Here is a 26,208-nt window from a genome sequence, read left to right on the forward strand (position 1 = left end):
GACATATATTCTTAAACATCTGCCCTTGAGGAAGATTAATATAATTTAGAAGGTAATACAGAAAAACAAATAGCTAATTCTAACATGTAGTGGGAGGGTGGGCTGAGATAGAGTACAACGTATGGGGTACTATGTGGGTTGTGGAGGGGGTCATCTTGAGTTCAAATTCCAGCTCTACTATGCCAGCTCAACCGAGCCTTGGAGATACGCTTCTGGGAAGGAAGGATAGGATTAGGCAAATCTGACGCCCCAAGCAAACTGTGTACTGCTGAAAGGCATAGCTCAGGGGGGTGAGATGGGGGGGTATGGTAAGAGATCAAGCGAGGGAGAGAGACAAATGTCAGATGATAAAAGGTGTTGCAAATCATGCGAAGGCACTTGGAACTTATCCTCAAGTGACGGCAAGCCATTAAAAGAATTTTAAGCATGGGGGGCGGGGGCGGCGCCTGGGTGGCTCAGTCAGTTAAGTGTCTGCCTTCGGCTCAGGTCATGATCCTGGAGTCCCGGGATCAAGTCCCGCGTCGGGCTCCCTGCTCAGCGGGGAGTCTGCTTCTCCCTCGGACCTTCCTCCTTCTCATGCTCTCTCTCTACCATTCTCTCTCTCTCTCAATAAATAAATAAAAATCTTTAAAAAAAAGATGTTTTAAAAGAATTTTAAGCATGGGAATAGCACGACAGGTTTGCTAGAAACATACTCTGGCAGTAGCATGTCAAATGATCTAGAGCAGGAGTCAAAATTTTTTTTCTATAACAGGACATATAGTAAATATTTTAGTCTTTAGAGGGCCACCTAGAGTATCTGTTGTATATTCTATTTCTTGTTTTCAATAACCCTTTAAAAATGTAAAAGCCGTTCTTTTAATAACCCTTCAAATAACCTGGGTTCAAATCCCAGCTCTGCCACTTACCGAGTATGAGATCTTGAGCAAGTTGACTCAACAGTTCTCCCAATAACCAACCCTTTAAAAAATGTAAAAGCTACTGGGTATAATTTGCCAACCCCTGGTCTAGAGAAGGCAAGTACAGAGTTACGGGGCTGTTGAAATCATCTAGAGTAGACAAAGGTAAACCAAAGTAGAGGCAGTGAGAACAGAGAAAGGTGGAGGAATGAAAGCAGCTGAGGAGCAAGAACAGTCTAGAAATATTTTGGCTTGGGCAAGTGGATAGATGGAAGTACTCCTTCCTGAGGGGGGATTGAAGAGTTTAATTTTTGATATACAGTGTTGACCTCTTTGTGACGCATCTGGTAGGGATGTCCAGTAGGCAGCTGTGCATAGGAGTCAGAAGAGAGACTAGGGCTGGTGTTGGACACATGACAATCGTTAGCATCCAGGGGAAGTCTGGAACCTTGCGGGTCATTTGTGTATATAAAGTAAGACTCTCAAGAGGGTAGACAAGAGGTAGGTAGGGGAAGAGAAACGCACAAAGACTGAGAAAGAATACCAGACATGTAGGAAGCAAACCAAGTGTGTGTGGTTTCTAAAGAAGCCAGCATGTGTTTTTAGGAAGATGTGCTTAGCTTTTACAGAATCCTGCTCAGAGCTCAGATTAGATAAGAAATATTTTCAGAGACCACTTCCTTCTTTTTGAACAAACAACTTTTTGGGTGGGGGGAAGAAGTTCTTTCTGAGAAGTGTATGTTGCATGCAGCCTTATAATATGAGGTAGATAGGAAACCATCAAAATCCTAGAGGAGAACACAGGCAGTAACCTCTTTGACATGGGTTATAGCAACTTCTTACTAGATAGGTCTCCTGAGGCAAGAGAAACAAAAGCAAAAATAAACTATTGGGACTTCATCAAAATAAAAAGCTTTTGCACAGTGAAGGAAACAATCAATAGAACCAAAAGGCAACCTACGGAATGGGAGAAGATATTTGCAAGTGACATATCAAATAAAGGATTAATATTCAAAATACATAAAGAACTTATAAAACTCAATACCCAAAGGCTCAGTCAGTTAAGCGTCTGACTTCAGCTCGGGTCATGATCTCGGGGTCAGGATCTCAGCCCTGAGTGGGGCTCTGTGCTCAGTGCAGGGTCTGCTTGTCCCTCTGCCCCTTCCCCCACTCATGCTCTCTGTCTCTCTCAAATAAATAAAATCTTAAAAAAAAAAACACCCCAAAACCAAATAATCCAATTAAAAAACAGAAGACATGAATAGACATTTTTCAAAGCGGACAAATGGATGGCTAATAGACACATGAAAAGATACTCAACATCACTCATCTTAGGGAAATACTAATCAAAACCAAAATGAGATATCATCTCATACCAGTCAGAATGGCTAAAATTAACAATACGGGAAACAACAGGTGTTGGCGAGGATGCAGAGAAAGGGGAACCTTCTTACATTGTTGATGGGAATGCTAATTGGTGCAGCCACTCTGGAAAACAGTATGGAGGTTCCTCAAGAAGTTAAAAATAGAACTACCCTGAGATCCAGCAACTAGGTATTTACCCAAAGGATACCAAAATACTGATTCGAAGGGATACATACGCCCTGATACAGCACTATCAATAATAGCCCAGTTATGGAAAGAGCCTAAACGTCCATCGACTGATGAATGGATAAAGAAGATGTGGTATGTATATATAATGGAATATTACTCAGCTGTAAAAAAGAATGAAATCTTGCCATTGTGGATGGAGCTAGGGAATATTATGCTAAATGAAATGAGTCAGAGAAAGACAATACCATATGATTTCTCTCATATGTAGACTATAAGAAACAAAACAAATGAACATGGGGAAAAAAGAGAGGCAAGCAAAAAATAGACTCAACTATAGAGAACAAACTTATGGTTGCTGTAAGGCAGGTGGGTTAGGTAGGTGATGGGGATTAAAGGAGGGCACTTGTGATGAGCACTGGGTGATGTATGTACGTGATGAATCAATCACTCATTTTACACCTGAAACTAATATTACACTGTATGTTAACTAACTGGACTTTGAATAAAAATTTGGAGAAAAAAATAAAGAAGGCACCATATACTTAACTCTTTGAACTACAAAAAAAAAAAAAAGAAAAAGAAAAAGAATATGAGGTAGACAGACAGAAGCCAAATCCATAATAAACTGAGAGGGAATACTAGGTGGGACTTAAAAAAATTCATAATTAGCAACCCCGGAGGGCACCTAAAATAGCCTGCTATATGTGGAATATTTCCAGGGTATAGGCTGGCTACTCTAGGGCTATCATATTAATGTTTTCACACCATTCAGGTACCACTAGTGCACGAGACCCATGAGATGAGACTTTAATACTTCTTTCCTGATGGACCTTGCAATATGGTGAAACCGGTCAATTACAGGTGCACAGAGCTAAGGGTTTAGCAGTGAAAGCAAAGAGAGAAGGAGGCAGAGTTCTCTTGTTTTCTAAATCAAGTGGCATCACAGCCTGTGAAAATCAGTTTCTAACCCACCCCCACGACTGTGCTGGAAAGTCCAGTTCTTTGTTCTCAGGCTGAACCAGGTGGTCACACTTGGTTATTTTAACCAGTGTGGTTAAACTAGCCAGTCCAGAATGTTCCCCGAATACTGACAGATTTGGAGTCTGTTAACTTCCACCGTGTCTGCTCCCTTCACACACAGGCACTTTGTGGTTGGCTTCAACTCCAAGGCCCGGTATGAACTCCATCTAACCCATGTGCAAGTGTGTGGGTTGATGGGAGACTGTGAGGGAAGGTGCCTGGAATTCCTAAGTGTCACTTCAGTGCGGAGTTGTGTCTCCTGCCACCAGATCTTTAACAGAACTAATAGCAAGGGCATCATTCTACTCTGAGGTCCACCTTCCTCCCCTTTGCTCTCTCAACGTGTTTCTTAACGGAGATCCTCGAACCTCCAGCCTCAGAGTCACCTGTGGTGCTTGTAAAGTGTGAATTACGGGGCTCTGCTACACAGAGAGTTTCTGGGGTAGGAGAGGATGTGGGAATCTTCATTTCTAATAAGTTCCTGGTAATCATTGTGCACACTGAGCTTGGGAACTCCTCCTCGACTCACTTTTAAATGCTTAGAAGTTTTAAGAGAAGTATTCTTTCCACTGGAGTTGAAAACAAACTCAGGGCCCAAGTTATTTTATTCCACGCCAGCCCTTCAGTGTTTCCTAGCTTCTGGAGAGCAGTGACTTTTATTTATCATCTCATGGTCTGGTGCCATGTATCTGGTGCCTCTGTATCTAAAGCCAAGCACATATTTGTGGAGTTGAAGGGATGACTGCGAAGGACACCTTACTAGATCACCTCCTCCCCTGCTTCCACTCATGTTCCTCTATGATCCACTGGCCACAAAGTAGCCAGTGTGAGTCCATAAAAATGGAAATCAGATCATTTTACTCTCCTAATATCCTCCAAAATCTCCCTGTGATACTCAGATTAAAAGCTAGATTCCTTCTCTTGTCTCTGATTAACCTCATGCCTCATGCCACATACCCTCTACCTTTTGCCAACCACAGTCCAACCAAATGAACTTCCTTTGGGGTTCGTTCAACACACCAAACTCATTTCACTTTGGGGGTTTTACACTGCTTTTCCCTTGTGCAGGGGTGCTCTTCCTCCTGATGTCAATTGCTGGACACTGGTCATCATTCACATCTTGGCTTATAGGTAACCTCCTCAGAATATCCATCTAGAGTGGTCATCAAATCACTCCCTATCACCCCTGTTTCAGTGTTTTGTTCAACACTTATCACCACCTGATACTTGTGCACTTTTCTGTGTTTATTGTCTCCATTCATTCATTCATTCATTCGTATCTGTTTGGTGCCAGACACTATTTCAGCACCGGGGATATAGCAGTAAATAAAGTCTCTGCCCTTATGGACAGGCAATCAACAAATATCTATCAGATGGTGATAAAATTCTGTGAATAAAATAGCAGAGTTAAAGGGATAAAGAGGACTGCTCCTGGGGCGCCTGGGGGGCTCAGTCGTTAAGCGTCTGCCTTCAGCTCAGGTCATGATCCCGGGGTCCTGGGATTAAGCCCCACATCGGGCTCCCTGCTCAGCGGGAAGCCTGCTTCTCCCTCTCCCACTCCCCCTGCTTGTGTTCCCTCTCTCGCTGTGTCTCTGTCAAATAAATAAATAAAATCTTTTTAAAAAAAAAAAGAAGGACTGCTCTTTTAGATAGTGACCAAGGAAAGCCTTTCTGATGCAGAAATTTGAGCAGAAATCTAAATGTATCTAAACTGCAAGGAAACGCAGACTTCTTTTTCATTTACAATATTCCCAGTGACTAGTGGTATGTGTGTGTGTGGGGGGGGGCATATAATAGATAGGCTAATAAATTCTTACGGGATGAATATATATCCATACTGATCTTTTAGCACTTCTACACTGCATTTACTTCTCTGGCTTCCAAACGAGACTTTGGGTTTCACTGACAGGGAATGAACCTTCCTTTCCTCCCCCACCTCCGTATCTAACGCAGGATCTGGCTCCGAGGATGCATGGGAATGTTTGTGAAATAAAGGAGAAGCAGCGATTATGATGAACCAGTCTGTCCTAGTACATTAAAGAAATGTCCCGTAAACTATTGCTTGAGAAGTTGGCATGTGCTTCTAAGAATCATGTGAATTCAACTAGTAAATTATGTGTATGAGGAGATACAGTAGTAACTGACTTGATAGTGATTCTTTCATATAAACAATTTCTTTCAGATAAAACTTTGGCATATTTAAAAGCCAAAGAAGTAGTAGACCTTTCCTTGGTTACTTTCTTCCTCTCTTGACCTATCTTTCTGGCGCAGGCTACAAAGGGTATACTTGAATACACTGCAACATCCTACAGACCAATAGCCAGCTGAATCTTGCAGATCCTTTCAGAAAGATGGATTTGGTACTAAGCAAAAACAGACTAACTGAACTATAACACTGGGCATTTCAGCACGTCTCTGTGTGAAAATAAATGAGCATTTCTGAACTGCTACCGGACACAGGAATGATGACAAGCAATGAAACCCAACACAGAGAGGTCACCAACAGCCCATAGCAAAGCAGTCCCAATGGCAGCTCTGTGAAGATATATTCACTTTCTTTTCTCAAACAGGACTTGGAAAACCCTATTGAAAATGAAGCTCCAGTCATATTTCTTTTTGGCCAGCTACGTTAAATGGAGAAATTATGCTGTCGGAGATCAGTACCCAAAAGCTCTTACTTTTCCTTACTGTGTGCCATTGACTTGCATCGGAAAGCTGTGTCAAGGCTAGATCTAGAAAAATCTCGAGAGTGGCAAAAACTGTAAAGCTGTTTGCCCGTGCTCTTCATGTGCTCTTTCCCTCTTAATGCTACTCCTCACCCACACTCCCACCAATGTCCTGGTGACTGAAGAGCCAGGATTGGCCCTCTGCTGTCCTAGTCTAGCACCTTTAGTATCTTTATCACCTGGCTGCCATGTGTCTTTTTCTAGCAAGATTCCATGGAACCCTCTTTATCTTAAAGACATTAGGGCTAGACTCTCAGTACCCAAGGAGGTAAAAATTAAAAGGTGAAAGTAGTATTTCCTAAGTGGTATTTCAAGAACTCTTGGTATCCCTGAGATGACAAAGGCAAAAAATTGTTCATTGATCAAAGAACTACTTGGAAAACAACGCATCCTATGTTGTTCACTTGGAAAGCCACAACACATGTTGGAATGCTTAAAGGAGTTTAAAAAAATGGAAAAACCAAAATAATTTTCAATTGGGGGATAGTTAAATGTGCTTAGGAACAGTAATCAGCCATTAAAAATGGCGATGCAGATCTCTACATATTATAATGAAATGTCTCCTGGACATGTTGTTGAGTAGAAACCACGTGAAATTTCTAAACGTGAGTAATATACCATTAAAAAACCAAATCATATGTGTGCATATGTTTTATATATAATACAATAAAATATATAAAAATTCCAAAGGGATGTATACCAAATTATTAAGAGAGACAGACTCTGGGGAATAGATGTGGGAGGATGAGGGAGACTTGCATTTGTACTTTATAGATTTAGGTATTATTTGCATTGTTTTATAGTCCCTTTATTGCTTTTATAATAAAAATGAGACAAAATATCAAGCACTATATTAAAGAAAGTAGAAGTAAAATCCAGCAGTAAATACATATGTTCAGCTTTAAGTGAACATGTCCCAAACTCATGCGCTCAGTGAACCCCGTTTTGTGGAGCACTCAGAAACAGCTCATGCAACAGGGTTTGAAGTGGCTGGGCTCAAGGCTCTCCCCGCTCCCCACCAGCATACGGGTTTTTATCTTCTGAGGCCTTTTGTAAAGGAATGAAGGAGGTAGACGGGACCTCCGAGATGAACTGGTACAACTTCCCCTACCCCCTCTGCTTTTATGATGAAGGGACTAAGGCCATACAGAGTGAAGGGCCCTGACAAGATCAGCCTGAAGCCCTCAGTCCTCATCTGACTCCTTCTGCATCCTGTCTTTAGTCACCAGGTGACCCAGATGGGCTGTGACACTTGGACTTCATACAAAATATCTCCAGCACTCAAGGAAATGGTCAGGACCTCTGAGTAAGCCATGGGCTCAAATGTTCTCCCTGAAGTTCCAGGCACAGCAGAGTCCTGGTGACCCCTTTCCCCCTTCCCAACAACCTGCCTTAGCAAGGGTCTTGAGGCAAGTTGGCATCCCTAGTGAAGTACAGATGCATGGAAGCATGAACTTAACTCATTCACCCAAAACAGCATGGGTTTGAGTTGGGCAGAACTGGGCTCGAATCTGCCCACTTGATTCTGCCTTTTGCTAGCTAGCTAACATCATCAAGCTCCTAAACTACTTTGGGCCACAGTTTTCTCATCTCTGAAATAGGGCTAACAGCTCCCATGTTGCACCCTGTTGTGGTCATTAACCAAGATGATGGCTACGAAAAAGTTGCTAGCATGGAGCACTAGGTCTATAGTTAGTCAAGAAATGTTAATTCCCATCTTTTCCTGTGCATAGCCAACTGTTACTCCCTCAATCCCAGTACTGCAATCCCGGGCACGAGGCAAAGGAAATATGAGTAAATGGTCCCTGCACTTGAGACGCTGACTGACTGGTGGGGAAGATGACATGATTTGGTCACAGTAGGTATGAAAGGTGCACTAATAGAGTTCCAGTGCACACCCCACCCAAGCACAAGGGCACCACTCTTAGCCTGCACCCAACATTCTGGGGGGCCCTCTGGGGCTACCTCTCATTGACTCAGTGACCTCAAGGGGATTCAGTCCAACTTTAGCTTAACCCCAAAATGTGTTGTAAAGATTTCTAGAAAGACCTGCAGGAATCATAGCAATTATGCTGATCAAGGAAAGTACGAGCTGGGGAGGACCAAGGAGCACACAAGAGGAGAGGTTCTCAAGGCGTGCACTCAAAATGCCTGGCACATGAATCCTGCATTCAAAACTTGTCTCCAGTGCTTCTGTGTGGGTCCCACATCTGTGTCTCAGCCTTCTCATCGTTGATGTGGTAACAGTCATAGTATTTACCCCCTAAGGTTATTTTTGAAGATTAAATAAGATAATGCCTTTAAAGCAGTGATCACAGTGTCTGGCATATAGTAAGAGGACACAGGAAAAACACTTAGTATTGTTGTTATTAAAGTTATTTGGTCTATAAGTATTAAGGCTGAGTGGCAATATTATTGATATTTCAAAAGGCACAAAAGATGCGGGCAGGCTGGACAAAGTCACATTTGTTCACCAAGTCTCAGGAGAGTCGACAGAACTGTGTTCTCTTTGGGCTCAAATAAACTTGATATTGAATCCTTGGTCTGGCTCTTACTAAAGTGTGATCTTCTTGGGTGAGCTGCTAAACCTTGATTTTCTATGTGAACCTGGAGGATAAGGTCAATCTTGGGGACTGACTGTTAGAATAACAAGTGCAGTTACATATAAATAAACCTGGCAAACTGCCTGGCACAATACACCCTGGGCTGCTTTCTTTCCTTACCCAGAACTAGCAAGCTAGGGACGAGGATTGCCGAATAATAGTATTTAGGATTCTATTCAATGAAAAGAGCACTCTACGTGGATTCCGAGCAGATAAAAATTTAAAACGAGGACCCTGGACTGGAGGACCTTAAAGAGCCCTCTGTCATCCAGAGTATAGGATTCTTCCATTGACTGCCCATCCTATTTCTGTCACCTACCTTGGCTCTGCGACCTAGTGAATAAGATCTTTAGCAAGTTCTTAGGCTTTGTTTCCTCTTCCGTAAAGTGTGGATAAAAACTGTACCCACCTCTCAGGGCTACTGTTAGAATTTGGTGAAATAAACCCAGAAAGACCATATTTGCCTGGCAGATGGTCACTCCTCGATCAAGGCTAGCTATCATTGTTGTTGTCAGGGCCACCATACTGATGGATGGTGAGAAAGAGAGTGGATGGCAGGAATTATGGCACAGTTCTTGGCACACAGTGTTCAAAAATATTATCATTATAACTTCTACCACCGCTATTGATTTTACATTACGAATGGCTGTGGCCCAAGGAAGCAAGTAATACATGCTGTCATCCTGGTAACGACACATCAAAACAGAGACACCAGGAGATATTAGGATAATTAATCACAGGTCTGCCTGGGAATAAAAGCTTTCTGGAACAAACAGCATTTTTGGGCCCAGAGGATGGGCTCACCCACAGGGAGCAGCAGGTGCTGCCTGTCCTCTCTCCCCAGCCCTGGGGGACCACACACATGCGGACAATATCCTGATGTATAAGCTTTTCAGTGGTCCAGCTCACAGAGTGGTAATGTGATAATGCCTTGGTCTGGAATGATCGCTTTCTGCCAAAAGTTCAAAGCTATCTGGAGAGTATCTCATTAATCTTTGGGACCCTATGGGGATTGGGGTGGATAGGCATTGTTGCTATTACCTTATAAAGAGGACAGCATACGTTTAGAGAAATTAAATACCTTGTCTCTACTCCAGCAGTCCTATTGGTACCAAAAGAGGACTTGAAACCCAGGATGCCTTCCCGGAGGCCCAGGGCTCTAAGCCCTACCCTTGGAACCACCTTGAAGGAAGAGGGAATCAAGCGCCCCGGGCCAGATGTGGCCCCTTGCCCCCCCCCCCCCCCCTTCCCAGACCCGGGAGCAGCAAGGCTCACCTGTCACTGAACTGCACCTCTTCTCCGTTCCTGGCCCAGCTGATGGTCGGCCTTGGGTTGCCTATGGCCTCACAGTGCAGAAGCACACTCAGCGTCCCACTGGCCAGGGCCACAGTCTGCCCGAGGTGGGTGACCACCTCGGAGGCGGAGAGCTGCTGGGCAGCTGAGATCTTCCGCAAGATGGTGGGCTTGCGGTGGGGCCGGCGAGAGCCACCCCCCGCCTCCCCGGCGGCCGAGGTCCGGAGCGAGCTGCTGAAGCCAGACACGTGCTTATGAGAGGGGATGGCCACGGGGGGTCCCCGCCGCTCAGACGGCTTGAGCAGCATGTCCTGGTGCTCCAGGTGGCTGCGGAAGATCTCCTGGGCCAGCTGGGCCACCAGGTGCTTGCTGTAGACGTCTCGAAGCTCCTCGGGCTGCTGGGAGAGGTTCCGGAGGATGTCGTCCAGGCGCCTCTGCTCGGTCACCATGGTGAAAGGCAGGTGCCAGAGGGCCTGCTCGGCGTTCTGCTCCTCCTCGGAGGACGTGTTCCTCTCCGTGGAGTCCTGCACCTCCCACGAGGCGAGGAGCTCCCCGGGCCAGCCCCCCTGCTCCAGCAGCCGGGAGACAAGGTCATCGTAGCGGCTGCCCGGGTCAGCGGCGGGGCCCCGCTTCTCAGCCTTGCTGCCGTTAGAGAAGATGCCGTTCTGGTGTTTGTGCGGCTGCAGGGCCTCCTTCGGGCTGGCCTTCCGCACCGTGAGGGCCTCCTCCTCGCTCCTCAGGCTCAGGGGCCGGGCCACCAGCTTCCGGTTGCCTCCAATGAGCTTAATGACAAACTGCTCCCGGGCGGGTCCCGCGGAGCAGGTGTAGATGCCCGCGTCGGAGGGCTTGAGGCGGTGGATCTTCAGGTAGCCAAAAGGGGCCACGGTGACGTGCGCCGAGCTGATGAGGTGTTGGCCGTCCTTCTCCCAGGTGATCAGGGGCTTGCGGAAGCGCCGCGTGGGGCAGCGCAGCACCACTGCCGTCTTGGGGAGCAGGTAGGCGAACCCCCCCACGACGAAGTGCAGCTTCCTCTGCCGCCGGGTCTGGATGTAGATCTTCCTGGCGGCCTCGATGTGAGGGCTGTGCTTGGTGGATGGCCGCCCGGGCCCTGGAAGGAAGGGAATGCAAGGGAAGCCAGACAGATGGAGAAAGAGAAGGGACGGCAGAGGAAAAGGAGAGTGAACACAGGGACAAGAGAGAGGGAACGGAGAGGACGAAGAGAGAGAGGAGGGACATGAAAGGGAAGAGGGAATGCAAACGGCTTGAGTTTATTTCGGCCAAAGCTTTCATTTACCCTCTCAGGCTTTCCCGGGAGGAAGTGGCTACCAGCTGTGGACCATCAAGCCGCTGCAAAGCAAGGCTCCAACTAATGCCCTGCACTGGGGTAGCTTGCTATCGCCCTGCTGGGGCTTTCTACCCCTAGAAGCTGAGGTGCAGGTTCTAGATTGGGGCGGCAGGATGCCAGGGGAAAGGCAGTTCCTCTCATTAGAAGGATTAAAAAAAAGAAAAAGAAAAAGAAAGCAAGCATCATAAAAAGAGGCAGAGGACAAAGGGAAGGAGAATCTCTCCCTTTCCACCTTTCCCCTTTGGGTTCTGCAGAGCACCAGGGCCCAAGTGTACTGGGGGAGGAGAGCCCAGAGCTGTTATACCTCTAGGGATTAATATTAAACAGAACAAATCTGTTTGGAGCATTTTAAAACCCCAGACTGGACAACATTAGACTTCATTAGTAATATGCTGACTCCAGCTTCCAGATCTCTCTATGCCAGAGAGTGAACTTTGCTCTACCCCCTGCAAACTGTTTTTCCAGCAGAGAAGAGAATTCCGCTTGGCCACGTGTAATTAAGATTCCTTTGCCATCTCCAGCTGAGCTCACCAGCCCGCTGCCCTCCTCGGGCTTTCCTGCCTGACGATCTCCCACCGGTCTTGGGTTTAGGGAAGGCTACTGCGTGGCCGCAGCTGCTTCTGGGTGGGTCCGGTCTCCCCATCCCCAGAGCTCCGACATACTCACGTGCACAGGTTGCCAGCATGCAGGGCCTGATGGATGAAGAGAAGGGCAGGGGAGGGCACAGGGAGGAATTGACGATAGCCGAGACCCCGGTTTTCAGCACCTTCCGGCAAATGGCACTTCGAGTCTGTGTGCCTTCTCCACAGCTTGTGGAACACTGGTGAGGAGAAAAGGCCCACGTGCATGTAAATGCAGGGAACTAGAGGCTACTGGGTTTTTTTTGTATGGACTCTCAAACTCACCAGAATGTGAGAAAAGTTGCTTGGAAAAGCAACGGTCACTAACAGAGAGAGAGAGAAAAAACTATTCGTTATGTAACACGGTGGGAAGACACGTCCATATTGTAACCACATTCTAAGATTTTTCTACTCGAAAGTTTCCTGTAGACAGTCTACCTGTTTTTTACTTATATGGCCTGGGCTTTAGAGTTACAGAGTCATAGAGTCCATTCCAATCCCAGCTTAGTATTTTACCAGTTGGCAACTCAGAGTCTATTTCCACTGCTTACACTTAGTTTGCAAGGTTGGGAATTAAGTGAGATAATATATTTGAAACTTCACACACAGCAATGACACTTGGTGTGAATTTTTCCCTCCTTCCTTCACAAATATAATACTTTAATGTCAAGCATCAGATAATTATCATACATCTACTTTATCTGAGGCAGGGTGCTAGATACTATGGAAAAATATTTGTGCAAGGTGGTTTGTAACCTCAAGGAGCTGTCATCTCATAATGAGTGGGGGAAATCCAAATGCATTGTTAAAAGGAAATACCATATGAGGGAGACAGAAATCAAAACCACAATGAGATACCACTTTTTATCCCTTGGAATATGGCCATAATAAAAAAAGACAGCAACAAATGTTATTATAAATGTAGATGTGAAAAATTAGAACCTTCCTATATCGCTGGGGGCAACATAAAATGGCATAGCCCTCTTGGTGACAGCTTGATGGTTTCTTACAAAGATAAACATAAATTTGCCTTATAACCCAGCAATTTCACTTGTAGGTATCTACCTGAGAGAAGTGCAAACATCCATCCACACAAAGACTTATATGCAAATGTTCAACAGAGACAAAAAAGTGGAAACAACTCAAATGTCCACTGACTGGATGGATAAACAAAAATATGGTCTATATACAACAGAATATTATTCTACCATAAAAGTAATGTTGTTCTTTTTGGATAGGTGGTAAACAGATAAACTTCGAAAACATAATGCAAAGTTGAGTTTTATAGTATGTAAATTATACCTCAATAAAGCTGTTCAAAGAATTAGATAGTAATATAAGAATTTAGTAGAAATATAAAACTACAAGGCAAGTGAAGTATTATAAGATTAATGCTAATGATGGTTGAATGCTGATGGTACGCTAGTGATTTCCTGGCCTAGGTTTTGAAGATGGGTAGAGTCTGAATGGGTGGAGAAACCGGGGATAAGCATGGGAGGCAGGGGAATATCCAGAAGGAAGGTCAAAGAGTTCAGTGCAAAAATCTAAGTCAGGCCTGGGGGGCAGAGCTAAATCAGTTTGACTGAACAGCGGGAACAAGTCGAGAGTGTCAGGAGCTCAAGAGGTAGTTTGGGGCCAGACGTTGGAGACTTTTAATTTTCAGACAGGAGGCTTGGAATTGGTCCACAAAGCAATGAGGAGCCATTGGAGGGAGGAGTGAAATGATGAAAGAGGTGTTTTGAGAGGGTTAATCTGGCAACAGTGTCCGGGAGGGAAGGGAGTAGGGAGACGTATGGCAGGCGGGGATGTCAGTTAAGGAGGCTGCCACAGTAGTCCAGGCTCGAGATGATAAAGACCTGAACTGAGGTCATGGCAGTGTGCCACGTTAACTTGAAAAATGACACTAAGACCAAAAAATATTATCTTATATTTTCAAGTTTTATATGCTAACCCACTGAAATGAACTATTCTATGCAAGCTCTGATATACGCCACCCTAAAAGACATTTTGGATGCAAAAAATGGAGGTAAGTAACCCATTGCTTTTGTTTCCTGATAATCATGGATTCCAGATCCCCACCCATCCCTTGTTTTATTGTAAATGACAGCACCAAGTCCCGGGATCAGGTGGGATGGAGGCAAAGAGCCTGGAAAATTTAAAAGCATGGTCCGTTTAGGGCTGCCAAGCAGAAAAATAGACTGTGTGTCCGAAAATTGGTTTATGGTTTTGGTCAAGTCTAGTTCTTTCTGGAGGCTTAATTTCCATATCTCTAAAATAACACTAAGCAGGAGTAGGGATTTTTAAACCCTGTTCGATGTTGAGAAAGTGATTCAGGGGCTTTTCAGGTGATCTGGAGATCCAGCCTATGGAGATCTGGGACCCTAACCCATTCTTCAACTAAAACAGCTCTGATTTTATCTATTTCAGATTCTTGGCTTCATGTAACATTTCATTTGAAAAAAAGGGTTCTGTGGCTTTAATTTTTAAAAGAACAACCAGGCTATAGGATCTTCTAAGTTCCTTCTAGCTTTAAAACTGACTACTCTGACCTTCATTTCTTTTATATTTTTTAGGGGAAATGACTTTCATAAAAATATTATTTAAAAATACATAATAGCCAACTCTTTCAAAAGATGCAAGGAGTTCTTTTAAAGAAGTAAGAACTTTTAAGGGGTCTTATTCTCAGAATAGAATCTGAAAGTAATTTTATTTGAAGTGTCTAAAATTTTGGCTTAATTCTGTCTCTGAGGGATTCTGTGCAGTAACCGTAAGATTGAGCCCAGATAGTTGAGGATGAAAAACACCCATAGATCATTCAGGTCTTCCTTTCTCCAAGGGGAGTCTTGGGGGCGGGGGATGTGGAATGTGTGTTTCATCTCAGTCAGAGGGCCAAGGAAAGGGCTGTTGGGATGACAGGGCCGACTAGAGCCTCCACGAACACCCTCCAGAGCTCATTTGTATGGCACCAGCTTGAGTTGAATCCTAGTGAAAAGGTGATTACTTCCTACCATTCCCAGGCTCTCCCCAATGTTTGGAATTTCCATTCATTAACCGAGATAACCCAGAACCTAAGAACATTCCATGGATAAGGGCTAAGTTGTCCTATTTCCCAAAGTGTAATTTCCTCTTCCTGGGAAGACTGGTAAAGCCTGCGGGAAGCCTAGGCCATGACCCTGAGTCCAGCCAGTCAAGGTAAGCACTTTCTTTTATTTCCTCTCCTCCTGACAATGAGCAGGGGTGGAGGAGCATCATAACAATAAGAGGGCTAACTTTTACTAGGCACAAAGTAGTTTATATGCATCGTTTAACTGAAGCCTCCCAAGAACCACATGAGTGGACATTATTATCTCCAGTATTCAGATACAAAAACTGAGGCCTAGAAAGTTTAAGTAATGAGCCCAAGGTTATAGAGCCAGTGGGTGGCAGAGTCAGGATTAGAACCTAAGTTTGCATATCTGTGAGTCTAACTACTTTTGTAATTGTTTTTTTTTTTTTTAGAGAGAGAGCGTGTGTGCAAGCAATGGGGGAGGGGCAGAGGGAGAAAGAGAATCTTAAGCAAATTCCATGCCCAGTGCAGAGCTCAATGCGGGGCTCCATCTCACAACCCTGAGGTCATGATCTGAGTCAAAATCAAAATCAGATGCTTAACCAACTGAGCCACCCAGGCGCCCCTGTGAGTCTAACTCCTAAGCACACATGACACTGTTCTAAAGGTCTGTGATACTTAATGGGCCCCAGAGGACCTCAGTTCAGCAGTCTCCTTTTCTTAGTGCCTAATCACAAGGGTCCCTGCTTCAAATCTACAGGCCTAAAAGGATTTTTTCTGATTTCTCTGTGTCCCATGTGCTCAGAGGCCACAAACCCCAGGAACATGGGAGGACCATTATAATACACAAGCCCCTTCCTCAGCATCTCACTCATGGCAACCATCACTGATAGACTTAGTGGAAGGACACCTTTTACAATATGGCCCTGGGAGGAAGTCTTCATCCAGAGCCACTCACTTGGCAACTACATTAGTGCACTCTCCTGCACTGTTAGTTTTGTTATGATTTTTCCCATATAATACCATACCCCAAATCAACATTCCATGGAAAAACTGGCACTAACATGTTCATGTGCGCACGTGCGCACGCGCGTGCACACACACACTGATTTTACATGCTTTAATCTTTTATCCTGCTGAAAGAAAATTGTTTCCAAAATTTGAGAAAAATAATCATACCTACTTCTGTTCTGAGACACTTGGGGTGAGACACCACCAGAAGGCAATTTTCTTGCCAAATTATCAAACCTATGATGATGTAGGTTAACTCACCCCTGCAATGCCTTAGTAGACACCATGTGAGGGAACTCTACATGAGTTGATAAGGGGCAAGAATTCTAAGAACTGAGGTTGAAAGAGGTGGCACCTTAATTTGCAGGGGCAGCTTTTCCCTCTGTGGAAGCAAGTGTCCCTGGGCTGGGTTTCAACCCATAGCAGCCTCATCCTGTTGTGTATATACAACATACACATATACTCACAACCATACCAAGAAGGCAATGGGTTCGGCAAGGTCCGTTCTAATGGTTCAATGCAAGAGAGGGCAGGGTCTTGAATCTGTTTCTGACACAAAGATTTTTACTCCAAGCCTGGCGATTCTGTTCTTGGCTAAATCTGCTTAGGAGGCAATACTTTTGGGGGGGACTTCTTTATGGGAGACACACATGCCTATGAAGCTGGGGGAGTTGTAGGCAATTCACAGCAGGAGTATAGGGGCTGAAAACCAGTGAAAGCTGGGTGTAAATGACTTAATTTATGCTAGTGCTCGAGTAGGATTATTTAGAAAAGTAGGTTAGTTGGGGGTATATCCCTAACTTATGAGGCAAGTCAGGAATGGTGGATGCTGATGTAATCATCCCCCCAAATGCAAGCAACAGGGGAAATCAAGTTCTCTTGCTGGGAAGTTGTTAACGTCTTGGAGCCAGGAAACTGACAGTAAAGAGGCAGGATTTCCCTGGCCTTCTTTTCTTAATAAATCATGTTCCTTACTGTCCAGTCACTTGGAAGGGAATAACCAGAGAGGCTTTGCCCTTCCTGAGTAGAGACTAAAAACATCTGGGAGGAGGAGGTGCCGGGAGGTTGGGAAGGTGGCTGTGGGGATAAAGGTAGAACAACAGGGTCTTCTGAGAAGAATTCGGGGCCAGCCAAAGCCTGATTTTGTTTCATGAGGAGCCCTGTTTACAATTCCATGCTTCTGATTGTTGAGTAAGGGCTGGCTGCTTACCTCAGGTCCCTGCAGCCTAGTTAACAGCAAGTCACGCATTGTGGTATAACTGGTTACAAAAATACTGTTCCATAACACTAGGAGGATTATTTCGTTCTGTTCTCATCTTCTGTTTGTGTAAGTTTGGGGTGCCTTCTTTTCTTCCTTAGGTCTCTTTCAGGAGCTCCTTCTGAGGAACATACATACCTCTGTCCAGTCAGAGAGGAGCCACTCACTGGGACAGTCATCCTTCTTGCAGGCTTGCTGGGAGGCCAGTTTCGAGGCTGAACAGAAGGTCTCAGGAAGCTCCAGGAAGCTGCCGTCAGCCATGCGCTGTTTGCAAAGAACTTCACGCTTCTGGATGCCCCCTCCGCAGGTCCTGGAACACTGGCGAAGGAAGAGAAAGTCATTTTAACCTAGGACAGTGGTATGTTTGCCTGTCAATCCTTATCTTAGTCTTCGCTGAGTAAAGAGTGGAAAAAACAGAAGGAGAAGAAAAACCAAGAACCGGCCCCAAGGATTTTGCTCCCTTTCCCTGAAATGAATTTTGCAGCAAGATTTACACCCTCCAATCTTAATTTCAAGCATTTAACTAGAGCATCCAGGAATTTCAAGGGCCTTTAAATCATAGAAAGTTGTTCCTCAACTATGATTTGCAGCCCCCCAAGACAAGTGGTTTAAAAGGTTAGTATAATAGGGTGTTAAACATATTTACGACCCAGTGAAAGTAATCTGTGCAGCTTCCAGAAGGAACAGGAGAGGGCTCCTGCCATCAGTGTAAATCTGCAAGAATTAATCTGCATAGAAGGCAGGCCTTTCTCTCTAAGTGTAAACATCCATTCTACCCTATTGGAGGGACATTAGATGGAAGGCCTGGTTTCCTGGAAGAACTCCCCTGGAACACTTTTCTTGTAGGACTGGTGATTTCTCAGGGCAGTGGGAGGGAACTAGAGCCATTGGAATTTGGGATATAGGAAAATAGTCTTATGTCCGTGGTTTTCAGTGGGAACCCAGTCAAGCACATTGTTGACATGTAACTTAATAGTTACAGCCCCGTCGCACGAGGGGGAAGGGGGGGATGCTCTCAGGCCCAGACTGTTGGCTGTTGTCCCATAGCCCCCTCCCTTGCAATAGCAAAGGAACCCTCAATTTCTAGTTGGGCACACGACTTCCCAGCATACAGACTATATTTGTCGATCTTTCCTGAAGGTGCACCTGGCCCTGTGACTCAGTGCTGGCCAATGAGATATACATGGCAGGGTGGTGTGTAATTTCAGGGAGATGACCCTAAAACGAGGGTGACATTCTCCCCTTCCCTTTCTCCTTGCTGGCTGGAATGTGAACACGAGGCCTAAAATTTAACAGCCCATTCCCCGCACACCCCCCCCCCCCGCCCCCGCCGTCTTGGACAGTGATAGGCAAAGAGAAGGAAGCAGCCTATCTTCCTGACTGTGAAGCCATCACACGGACCCTGGACGGTCTGGGCTTATATAAGCGAGAAATACTTTTTTCTCTTATTTAAGCCATTGTGGCTTTGGGTTTTCTGTCATCTTTAGTCGGATCTAACCTTCCGTCATTTTTAGATCAGCAACAGATGACTACTCTGTGCTGGGAATACTTTACTGGCAACATTCTAGGGAGTGCTCTGCTTTCTTCCAGAATAGTCCTTTCGCTTCCACCTGCTGCCCTTGGGCTCACTGGAGGTTAAGCCTGGGTGTACAAACCTGAGTTTTTGCTGAAGGAGCGGCACCTGCTGCAGTAGCAGCCTCTCAGAACTTGTGTATGTGTGTTTGGGGGCCGGGGGGAGGTCTGTGCTTAGTGGGCTGTACTTGGAACTGCAAGGGGGATTTGTGCTCACGGTCAAGGTTAGGATGGTGATACACTGATTATAGTCAGAATGCTGCTGTGGCCCGACACTCTCTTAGTGGTCCCAACCCTGGATGCACTTTAAAATCATTTGGGAGCTTTTCAAAAGTACTGAAGCCTAGATGGATCCCATCTCAGATCCATTAAATCAGAAACTCTGGGAGGGGGTCGCCTGGGTGGCTCAGTCAGTTAAACGTCTGCCTTCGGCTCAGGTCATGATCTTGGGGTCCTGGGATCGAGTCTGCATTGGGCTCCTTGCTCAGTGGGGAGCCTGCTTCTCCCTCTGCCTCTGCTCCTTCTCCCTTCTCGTGCCCTCAATCTCTCTCTCAAATGGATAAATAAAATCTTAAAAAAAAAAAAAAAGAAACTCTGGAAGGTGGGTCCCAGGCGTCAGATTTTTAAATTAAAAAATAATAACAAATCTCCCAAGTAATTCTGTGCAACCAGGATTGAGAACCATCTCTCCAAATGACCCATCTCTCTACCCCTCCACCATTTCCAATGGGAATAAAATAAACATGGAGGGGCACGTACAACCCAGGGAAGCCTTTGTTAGAACCAGTGATTCTTCGGATCCTGCCCATGCAAACCTACCCTTTGTTTGTAGTTGTGAGTGGCTGGAGGTCACAGAACTACTGGATAATGAAGTTAAAAAAGCTATGAACTTTGTCTAGTTAGGGCTTTTAACCCTAGAGCCTTCTGACCAAACCAGTGGCGAGCAACCTTTATTTGGACTGAAAATTTTAAAAGTTTGGTTTGAAAATAACCTTACTGAATCCCAAAGGAAAAAAAAAATGTCTTATGGCTAGGTTCAACTACCTAATCACTGAATGAAAAGAAGGCTAATGGTAAAGGCGAAACCATCCAATGAGGTAGATCTTATCCCCACTTTACAGATAAAGAAGCTGAGGCTGGAGAGGAGAAGTGACTCAATGAAGGCCACACAGGGTTTGGAACTGGTTTACTTCCATTCTGTGCAACATTCACCCAGCTCCTACTGAGCACCTGCTCCGGGCTGGCAGTGGCCGACCCAGCTGGAGAACGAGCCCAAGCTCAGCTGCTTTTCCCTGTGGCTGTAGGAGCTGCTCTCCATTTGCCACGGGAGGGTATTCTGGGGCTGCTTTCTGCTGAGGGTCCCAGGCCTCCTAAGCACCAAGCCAGCCAGAGCCTGGTCTCACCCTCCCCTCCCCACCCCCAGGCTGGAGGGGCGGTGCTTTGCAATTAAATCCTCTGCCTCCACTCCCTGACTATCCCTGATGGGCAGGAGCGGGTTGATGATCCAGGTTGGGGACCAGCGTTCTCAAAAGTTCATCTACACTGGGGTGGCCCTGGAAATGTGTTCTCCCTAGACCCTTTGATCTCAGAGCCAAAAGGCTACATTTGAACCCGGCTTCTAGGCTGTGCCACCAAGCTGAGTGTGGAGGTAGACCGTAGGAGGTAGTCTGCGGCCAGTTGTTACCCATTACAGATCTAAACAGTTCCTTCCAAGGGCTTGTCTAGCATGTTGTTGAGCCTTAATTGAGGAAAAATCTAGAGCCTCAGAGCTAATGATTCAAGCTGTGAGTGCGCCAGGCCTTTGGCTTCTCTGGCTCATTTCAATGGCTCCCTGGCCTTTTCATTGATTGCAGAAGCAAACCTTATAAAATTAAGGTTCTCGTTTAGTAGCAGTTCAATAAAGTCTCAAAGGATTTTACTTCTGCAATGCATTTTGTACCCATACTGCCTAGCACAGTGCCTTTTGCGAATGTAAATCCTCAATAAATATTTGTGGAATTGAAGTTGGTGGTTGGGGGAGATTTAAATTAGTGGCGAAGAGTTCCATTTACTTTAAATATGCCTTCTTGTTATACAGACAGCTAAGGTTTTAAATTTGGTTTTATAGTCTTTTGTATGACTTCTTAGGTTCAGCCTTCCCTTATTTTTGTTGCATCCTCCCTTCCAACCACCCAGTTATTCTATCATCAGATCAGTTTTAACCTTTACCATTCAGCCCTTCTTTGGGACTCCTTTATAAATTACACAACTAACCATGTGGATTGCTGATTCCTAAAATTTGCCAAACTTGGGGACTGTGTTCTCCACAATTCTTTTCATTCTATGAATTATTAAAAATTTTCCATGAACTTAATGTGATTTTGTTCAAATTGTAACTGTCTGGAAAAAACAACGCTTATGCCGGTGAGTCAAAATTTTCAATCTTAAGCTCTGACCTCTCCCCTCTGCTTATTCAACACGACCACTTAAACGCAAACAGGCATCTTGACCTAAATATGTCCAAAATGGAACTTTTGATCTTGCCTTTCTATCCTTGCCCCAAATCTGCTCTCCTCTTAGTCTTCCCCATCTATTTGATGGTGCCATATCCAAGCCAGAAACATAGGAAATGTCTTGAGAGTTTCCTTTTTCCCACCACCTCTTCCCTGACACTCAATCCATGAGCAAATACTTTCAGATGTCCCTCCAAAATAAATAAGCTTTACCTCTGCAACAAATAAGAAATTAGGATATCAACATCTCTTGCTCAGACTACTACAGAGCTTCCTAACCAGTCTCTAGTTTTCTTAGTTCGGTCCTAGCAGGATATAGATGGGGTACTCAATTTGAAGACAGCCTCTCTCCTGATAGCCTGCTGAAAATTCAACTGGCTGAACACAGCTAGAAGCCAGAGGGTAGAGTCTATATAGGTCAGCCTCCTGAGACACAGGTGGAGAAGGTAGAGCAAATCTACAAGAGCAATGGAAGATATTCAGCATATCTATAGTATATTCTCCACACAGTAGCAAGAATGATGTTTTCAAAGCATACATTGGATCATATAATTCCCATGCTTAACAGCCTTCAGTGACTTTCCCTGGTGATTAGAATAAAATCCAAACTCCCAGAACCCTGGCGTGCAAAGCCCTCCATGTTCTGGTCCCTGCCCTGAAGGAACTTTTGAGACTGTCTGACTCAAATTTTAACTTCATTCATTCATTCGACAAATTTATTCAATACCAAGCATGGTTCTAGGTTCTTGGTTCTAGCAGTGAACAAGCGGAACCTGATACACCTCTGTAATCTTATACAATTCTCCCCTTGCCCTGCTTATTTCAGCCACATTGGTTGTGTGTGTGTGTGTGTGTGTGTGTGTGTGTGTGTGTGTGTGTGTGTGTGTGTGTGTTGTTTCTCCCACATGCCCAGCTTGTTTCTCCCACAGGATCTTTGCACTTGCTCTTCTCTCCACCTGGCCCACTCTCCTCGTACATCTTCTCATGGCTGAGTGTTTCTAATTACTCAGGTTTAATTCCATTCTTACCGCTTGGAGAACCCATCCTTAAACTCCTAGGCTAGGGTAGCCAAAGTAGTCTCTATTCTATTACCCTCCTTTTGTTTATTTATTATTTTTTATCTTTAAATAGCTCTTTTAAATAGCTCTCATCCCTTTGGAAATTATCATCCATTATCCTGTTAACTCTATGAAGAAAGGGATTTTGGTTCTTTCATTGCTCATATTAGTGTTTGAGAATTGCATTCAAAACTTTCCCCCAGTGTGATAGTGTTACATCTCAAATGAGAGACCTTAGGATTGGATGTCTCCATCTCTAGTTTTCTTCCACACCTTCTCTAATTTTTTTCTTTTAAAATTAATGATTTTTTTTCCCTAGTGAAAACGTGATCAGGGTATGAGCTAAATAAACAGTAGCTCATTTTATAATTGATGCTGGAGGAATATGACATTTAGGTATGGTGTATAGTACATCTACACTGTAGTGGAAGTGCAGTGTATTTTTCTTTGAGGGAAATACTAGCTGATTCATAAAATCATTATCCCCCTAAACCTCAAAATTACATCAAACCACTTTTTTTCTAATCCTTTGATTATAACTCACAATCAAATTCCCCATGGATCCTGTTGAGTCTGTGAGGCATAAAGAACATGCTCTTAAAGTTTCTGTTACCCGGTGACTGACGTTTTAGGCACTTCACTAGTGATGTTGGATTTGTAGGACTACAGATCTCTTCAATGCTTGATGGCCAAAGTTTTCTTTTTCTAAATATCTAAGAAGGCACATGGGCTTCCATTCAATTTGAGTAAATGCTCCCCAAACAAACAAGGAGATGCATAAGAAGAGCTCTCTAATCTACGCTGCCCAGGTAGCACTTCTTAGTGAATGTGGCAATAAGGAAAAATGCAGATTAATTTTTATTAATAAAAATTTTAATTATATAAATAAATTAACATTAATTAATAAAAATGCAAATTAATCCTCTCTCTTTCAAACTGAGGAAACAGATGAAGAAAATCATCGGTTTTTTTAAAGGGTGGCAATGTAATAAAATTGTGCTATAGAGGGTGACCATTCATGAAACATAACCTGGTCAGGTTATCCCTTGGCAGATAGAACCTGATTTAAGGGACAGACCCTCAGGGGATTCCCCTCAGTGCCGTGCGCAAGTCTGTGACCTTATGGTGACAAAGCAGCTACAACAGAATGTAAAGAAAATTAGCTTATTGTTTGGGAATTTGATCTACAGAGAAAACTTGTGGGAAATTCTTAGCACCCAGGGGGTAAGGTTCAGACTCGTGAGAATGCCCCGGAGAGTGCTCACACTGGAACCCATGCTGAGCTGCCAAGCCACTGTTCCTTGCTGGCTTGCCATGGGGACAATGTGCCCTTCTCTAGGCACACAGATGCCTTCTCTGCTCAGAACTTTGATCATCTTGTTCACTCTGTGAGCAGTGCCCTTCGCCTCTTTGCCTATCCAGAAACCTTTAAGATGACTTTGAAGGCCCCATTCAAAGGCTCAAAGAATGAGTCACCACCCACCCTGCCTTAACCTGGAAGGGTACTGCGTGTTTCCTATAAGAGCTAGTTGTTTATGTGCCTGCAAACCAACACCCCCCCACCCCCCGCCGCCCTGCATGCACACAGGATTATGCATCTTTTGACGAAAGGGAATGCACTCCTCTTTCTATTTCCCAGTGTCTAGTGTAGCATCTGGCAAAGAGCATGCACTTCATAAATGTTTGTTGAATTGATGATTGGATGAACAAAAGATCCCCAAACCCAGATGTTTAAAAGACGTGACACAAACAACCAGCTGATGGGCTGAACGTCCGCCTTTTATCGAGCTGTTTTACCATTAACCAGAAGCGGCTTCTACGGAAGTCAGCAATGGGTTTTAGCCAGACACTGCATGTGCTCTGTTGGGTGCTGTGACCCTCCAGGCATGGTAGACAACCCTCTAGCTAAGCTAATACTGTCAGGGAGTTGGCTCTTAAACACTTGTCTCAGCTTTGCTCAAAAAGTTTCCTTGGTGTGTTTACATTGCTGAAACGGTGTTTTCAGAAATTTTTAAAAACCATAGATAAACTTTCAAATTAATAAAGCTTCCAAAGTCTGTGACCACTTTGTGAACATGTTGAGATTACCTGATGAGGCTGATAGTTCTGAAGTGAGAAGCAGCATGCAAAGAAGAAAATTTTAAGAGAACAGCAAGAGAAATTTAATAAAACTAAATGAAAAACGTTTGCCTTTATGAACCATTTAAAATGATATTGTGGTATGAAGAGGCAGATCTCTAGTAAGGGGTATTATTTTTAAATATGTTCCATAAATAGAATAAATCACAAAAATATTATTTATGTTGCTTATCTTCACTGCCATACATGTTTCATGATATAAGGTCATAGATTCATTAGTTTTATAAGAAAGTAAAACATATACAATAAGGGGAGCACCTAAAAGTTATGTTTCTTTTTTTATGATTCATTTATCTTGAGGGGAGAGGGGCAAAGGGAGAGGGAATCCCAAGCAGATTCCGTGCTGAGTGTGGGGCCCCACTCGGGGGCTTGATCTCATGACCCTGAGATCATGACCTGAGCCGAACCATGAGTTGGATGCTTAACCAAATGAGCCACCCAGGTGCCCCTAAAAATTATGTTTCTATACAAAATACGGTGGCCTAAGTGTCTTGTATTTTTAAAGATTTTCCCATGATCAGCATACTAATAAATTCTGCCTGTATCGACACCTTTGGTTTCATCTTGGTAGCTTCATTTACTGAGGGCTGAGTGCATATCTTTCGTCCCTCAAGTCACATTATTGAGCCCAATACAAAGTGACGTTTATGTACTTTCCAAGGTCAACTTTCTAGTTTCAACATAAGATGCTCTGCTTGCAGTTTCTAACTCATTACATTCCTTTCTTCATTCACGCATTCATTCTTTCATCAAAGACTTACTGAGTACTTGCTGAGTGTCAGGCACCCTATGAGGTGCTGGGAGTTTAAGATGACTAAAAACTGGTTACTAATCCTCAGGTAATTGCAGTCCAGTGAGGGGTTAAAATTATTATCAAACGTGATCAGCTTTACAAAAAAAGGAATACAGAGGAAAGGCAACTAAGTCTTTATGGAAAATCAGGGAAGACTCTACGGAGGAGGGTTGGCCAGGGAGATGAGGAGTGCCGGCAGAGTCATAATATGTGTGCACAGGGTGTGAAGGAACATGGCATCTCCGAGGAGACCTGAGAAGGTAGAGCACAGAGTTCATGGGGAAGTTGCATTCTGAAAATGAGATTAAGAAGCAGGGTGAGGGGCAAACTGAAGGTCCTTGGGCATATCTGGACAAAATCTCAAGACCATATGGTGTCATTAAGGATTTTTAAAGTAGGGGGTAACATGATCCAGTTTGCAGAAAATGATTCAGGCAACGAAGGCTGATGGGTTCTACTACCCTGTGAGATATTAATAGGTATACCATGGAGAAAAGGTTTCCTGGTCCAGTGAGTCTAAATAACACTCCATACCATCTATTTGGGGGCCCTCAGCACACGTTAATATTTTAAAGGCTCAACAGAGGCATGTAGTAAATAACCAGTGATCCCAAGCTGGGGCACAATGGATGAGAAATATGACAACGCAGGGAAACCAAGTAAAAGGCTGTTTGTAATGGTTTAGCTCATTGTGAGGACTGGAACCAAGGCAATGGGCTAGAGAATACGCTAGAAGGTGGTGTGACCCAGGAGGGAAGACTGGGTCTGCTGGCAAAGGT

The 26,208-nt window shown here is 44.4% G+C and overlaps 1 protein-coding gene across 1 annotated transcript in view; it reads right to left on the reverse strand.

Annotated features, from left to right (window-relative positions):
• The window catches only part of ADAMTSL1 (ADAMTS like 1), a 406,966-nt gene that overhangs the window by 129,894 nt on the left and 250,864 nt on the right, over window positions 1–26,208 (reverse strand). The window contains exons 17-19 of the mRNA XM_027616409.2: window positions 17,514–17,693; window positions 12,107–12,260; window positions 10,078–11,203 (exon numbers count right to left, since the gene is read on the reverse strand). Of these exons, the coding sequence (XP_027472210.1) occupies window positions 10,078–11,203; window positions 12,107–12,260; window positions 17,514–17,693 (1,460 nt within the window). The remainder of the gene's footprint in view (window positions 1–10,077; window positions 11,204–12,106; window positions 12,261–17,513; window positions 17,694–26,208) is intronic.

Source organism: Zalophus californianus, chromosome 13, assembly GCF_009762305.2.
Source record: "Zalophus californianus isolate mZalCal1 chromosome 13, mZalCal1.pri.v2, whole genome shotgun sequence".
NCBI lineage: Eukaryota > Metazoa > Chordata > Mammalia > Carnivora > Otariidae > Zalophus > Zalophus californianus.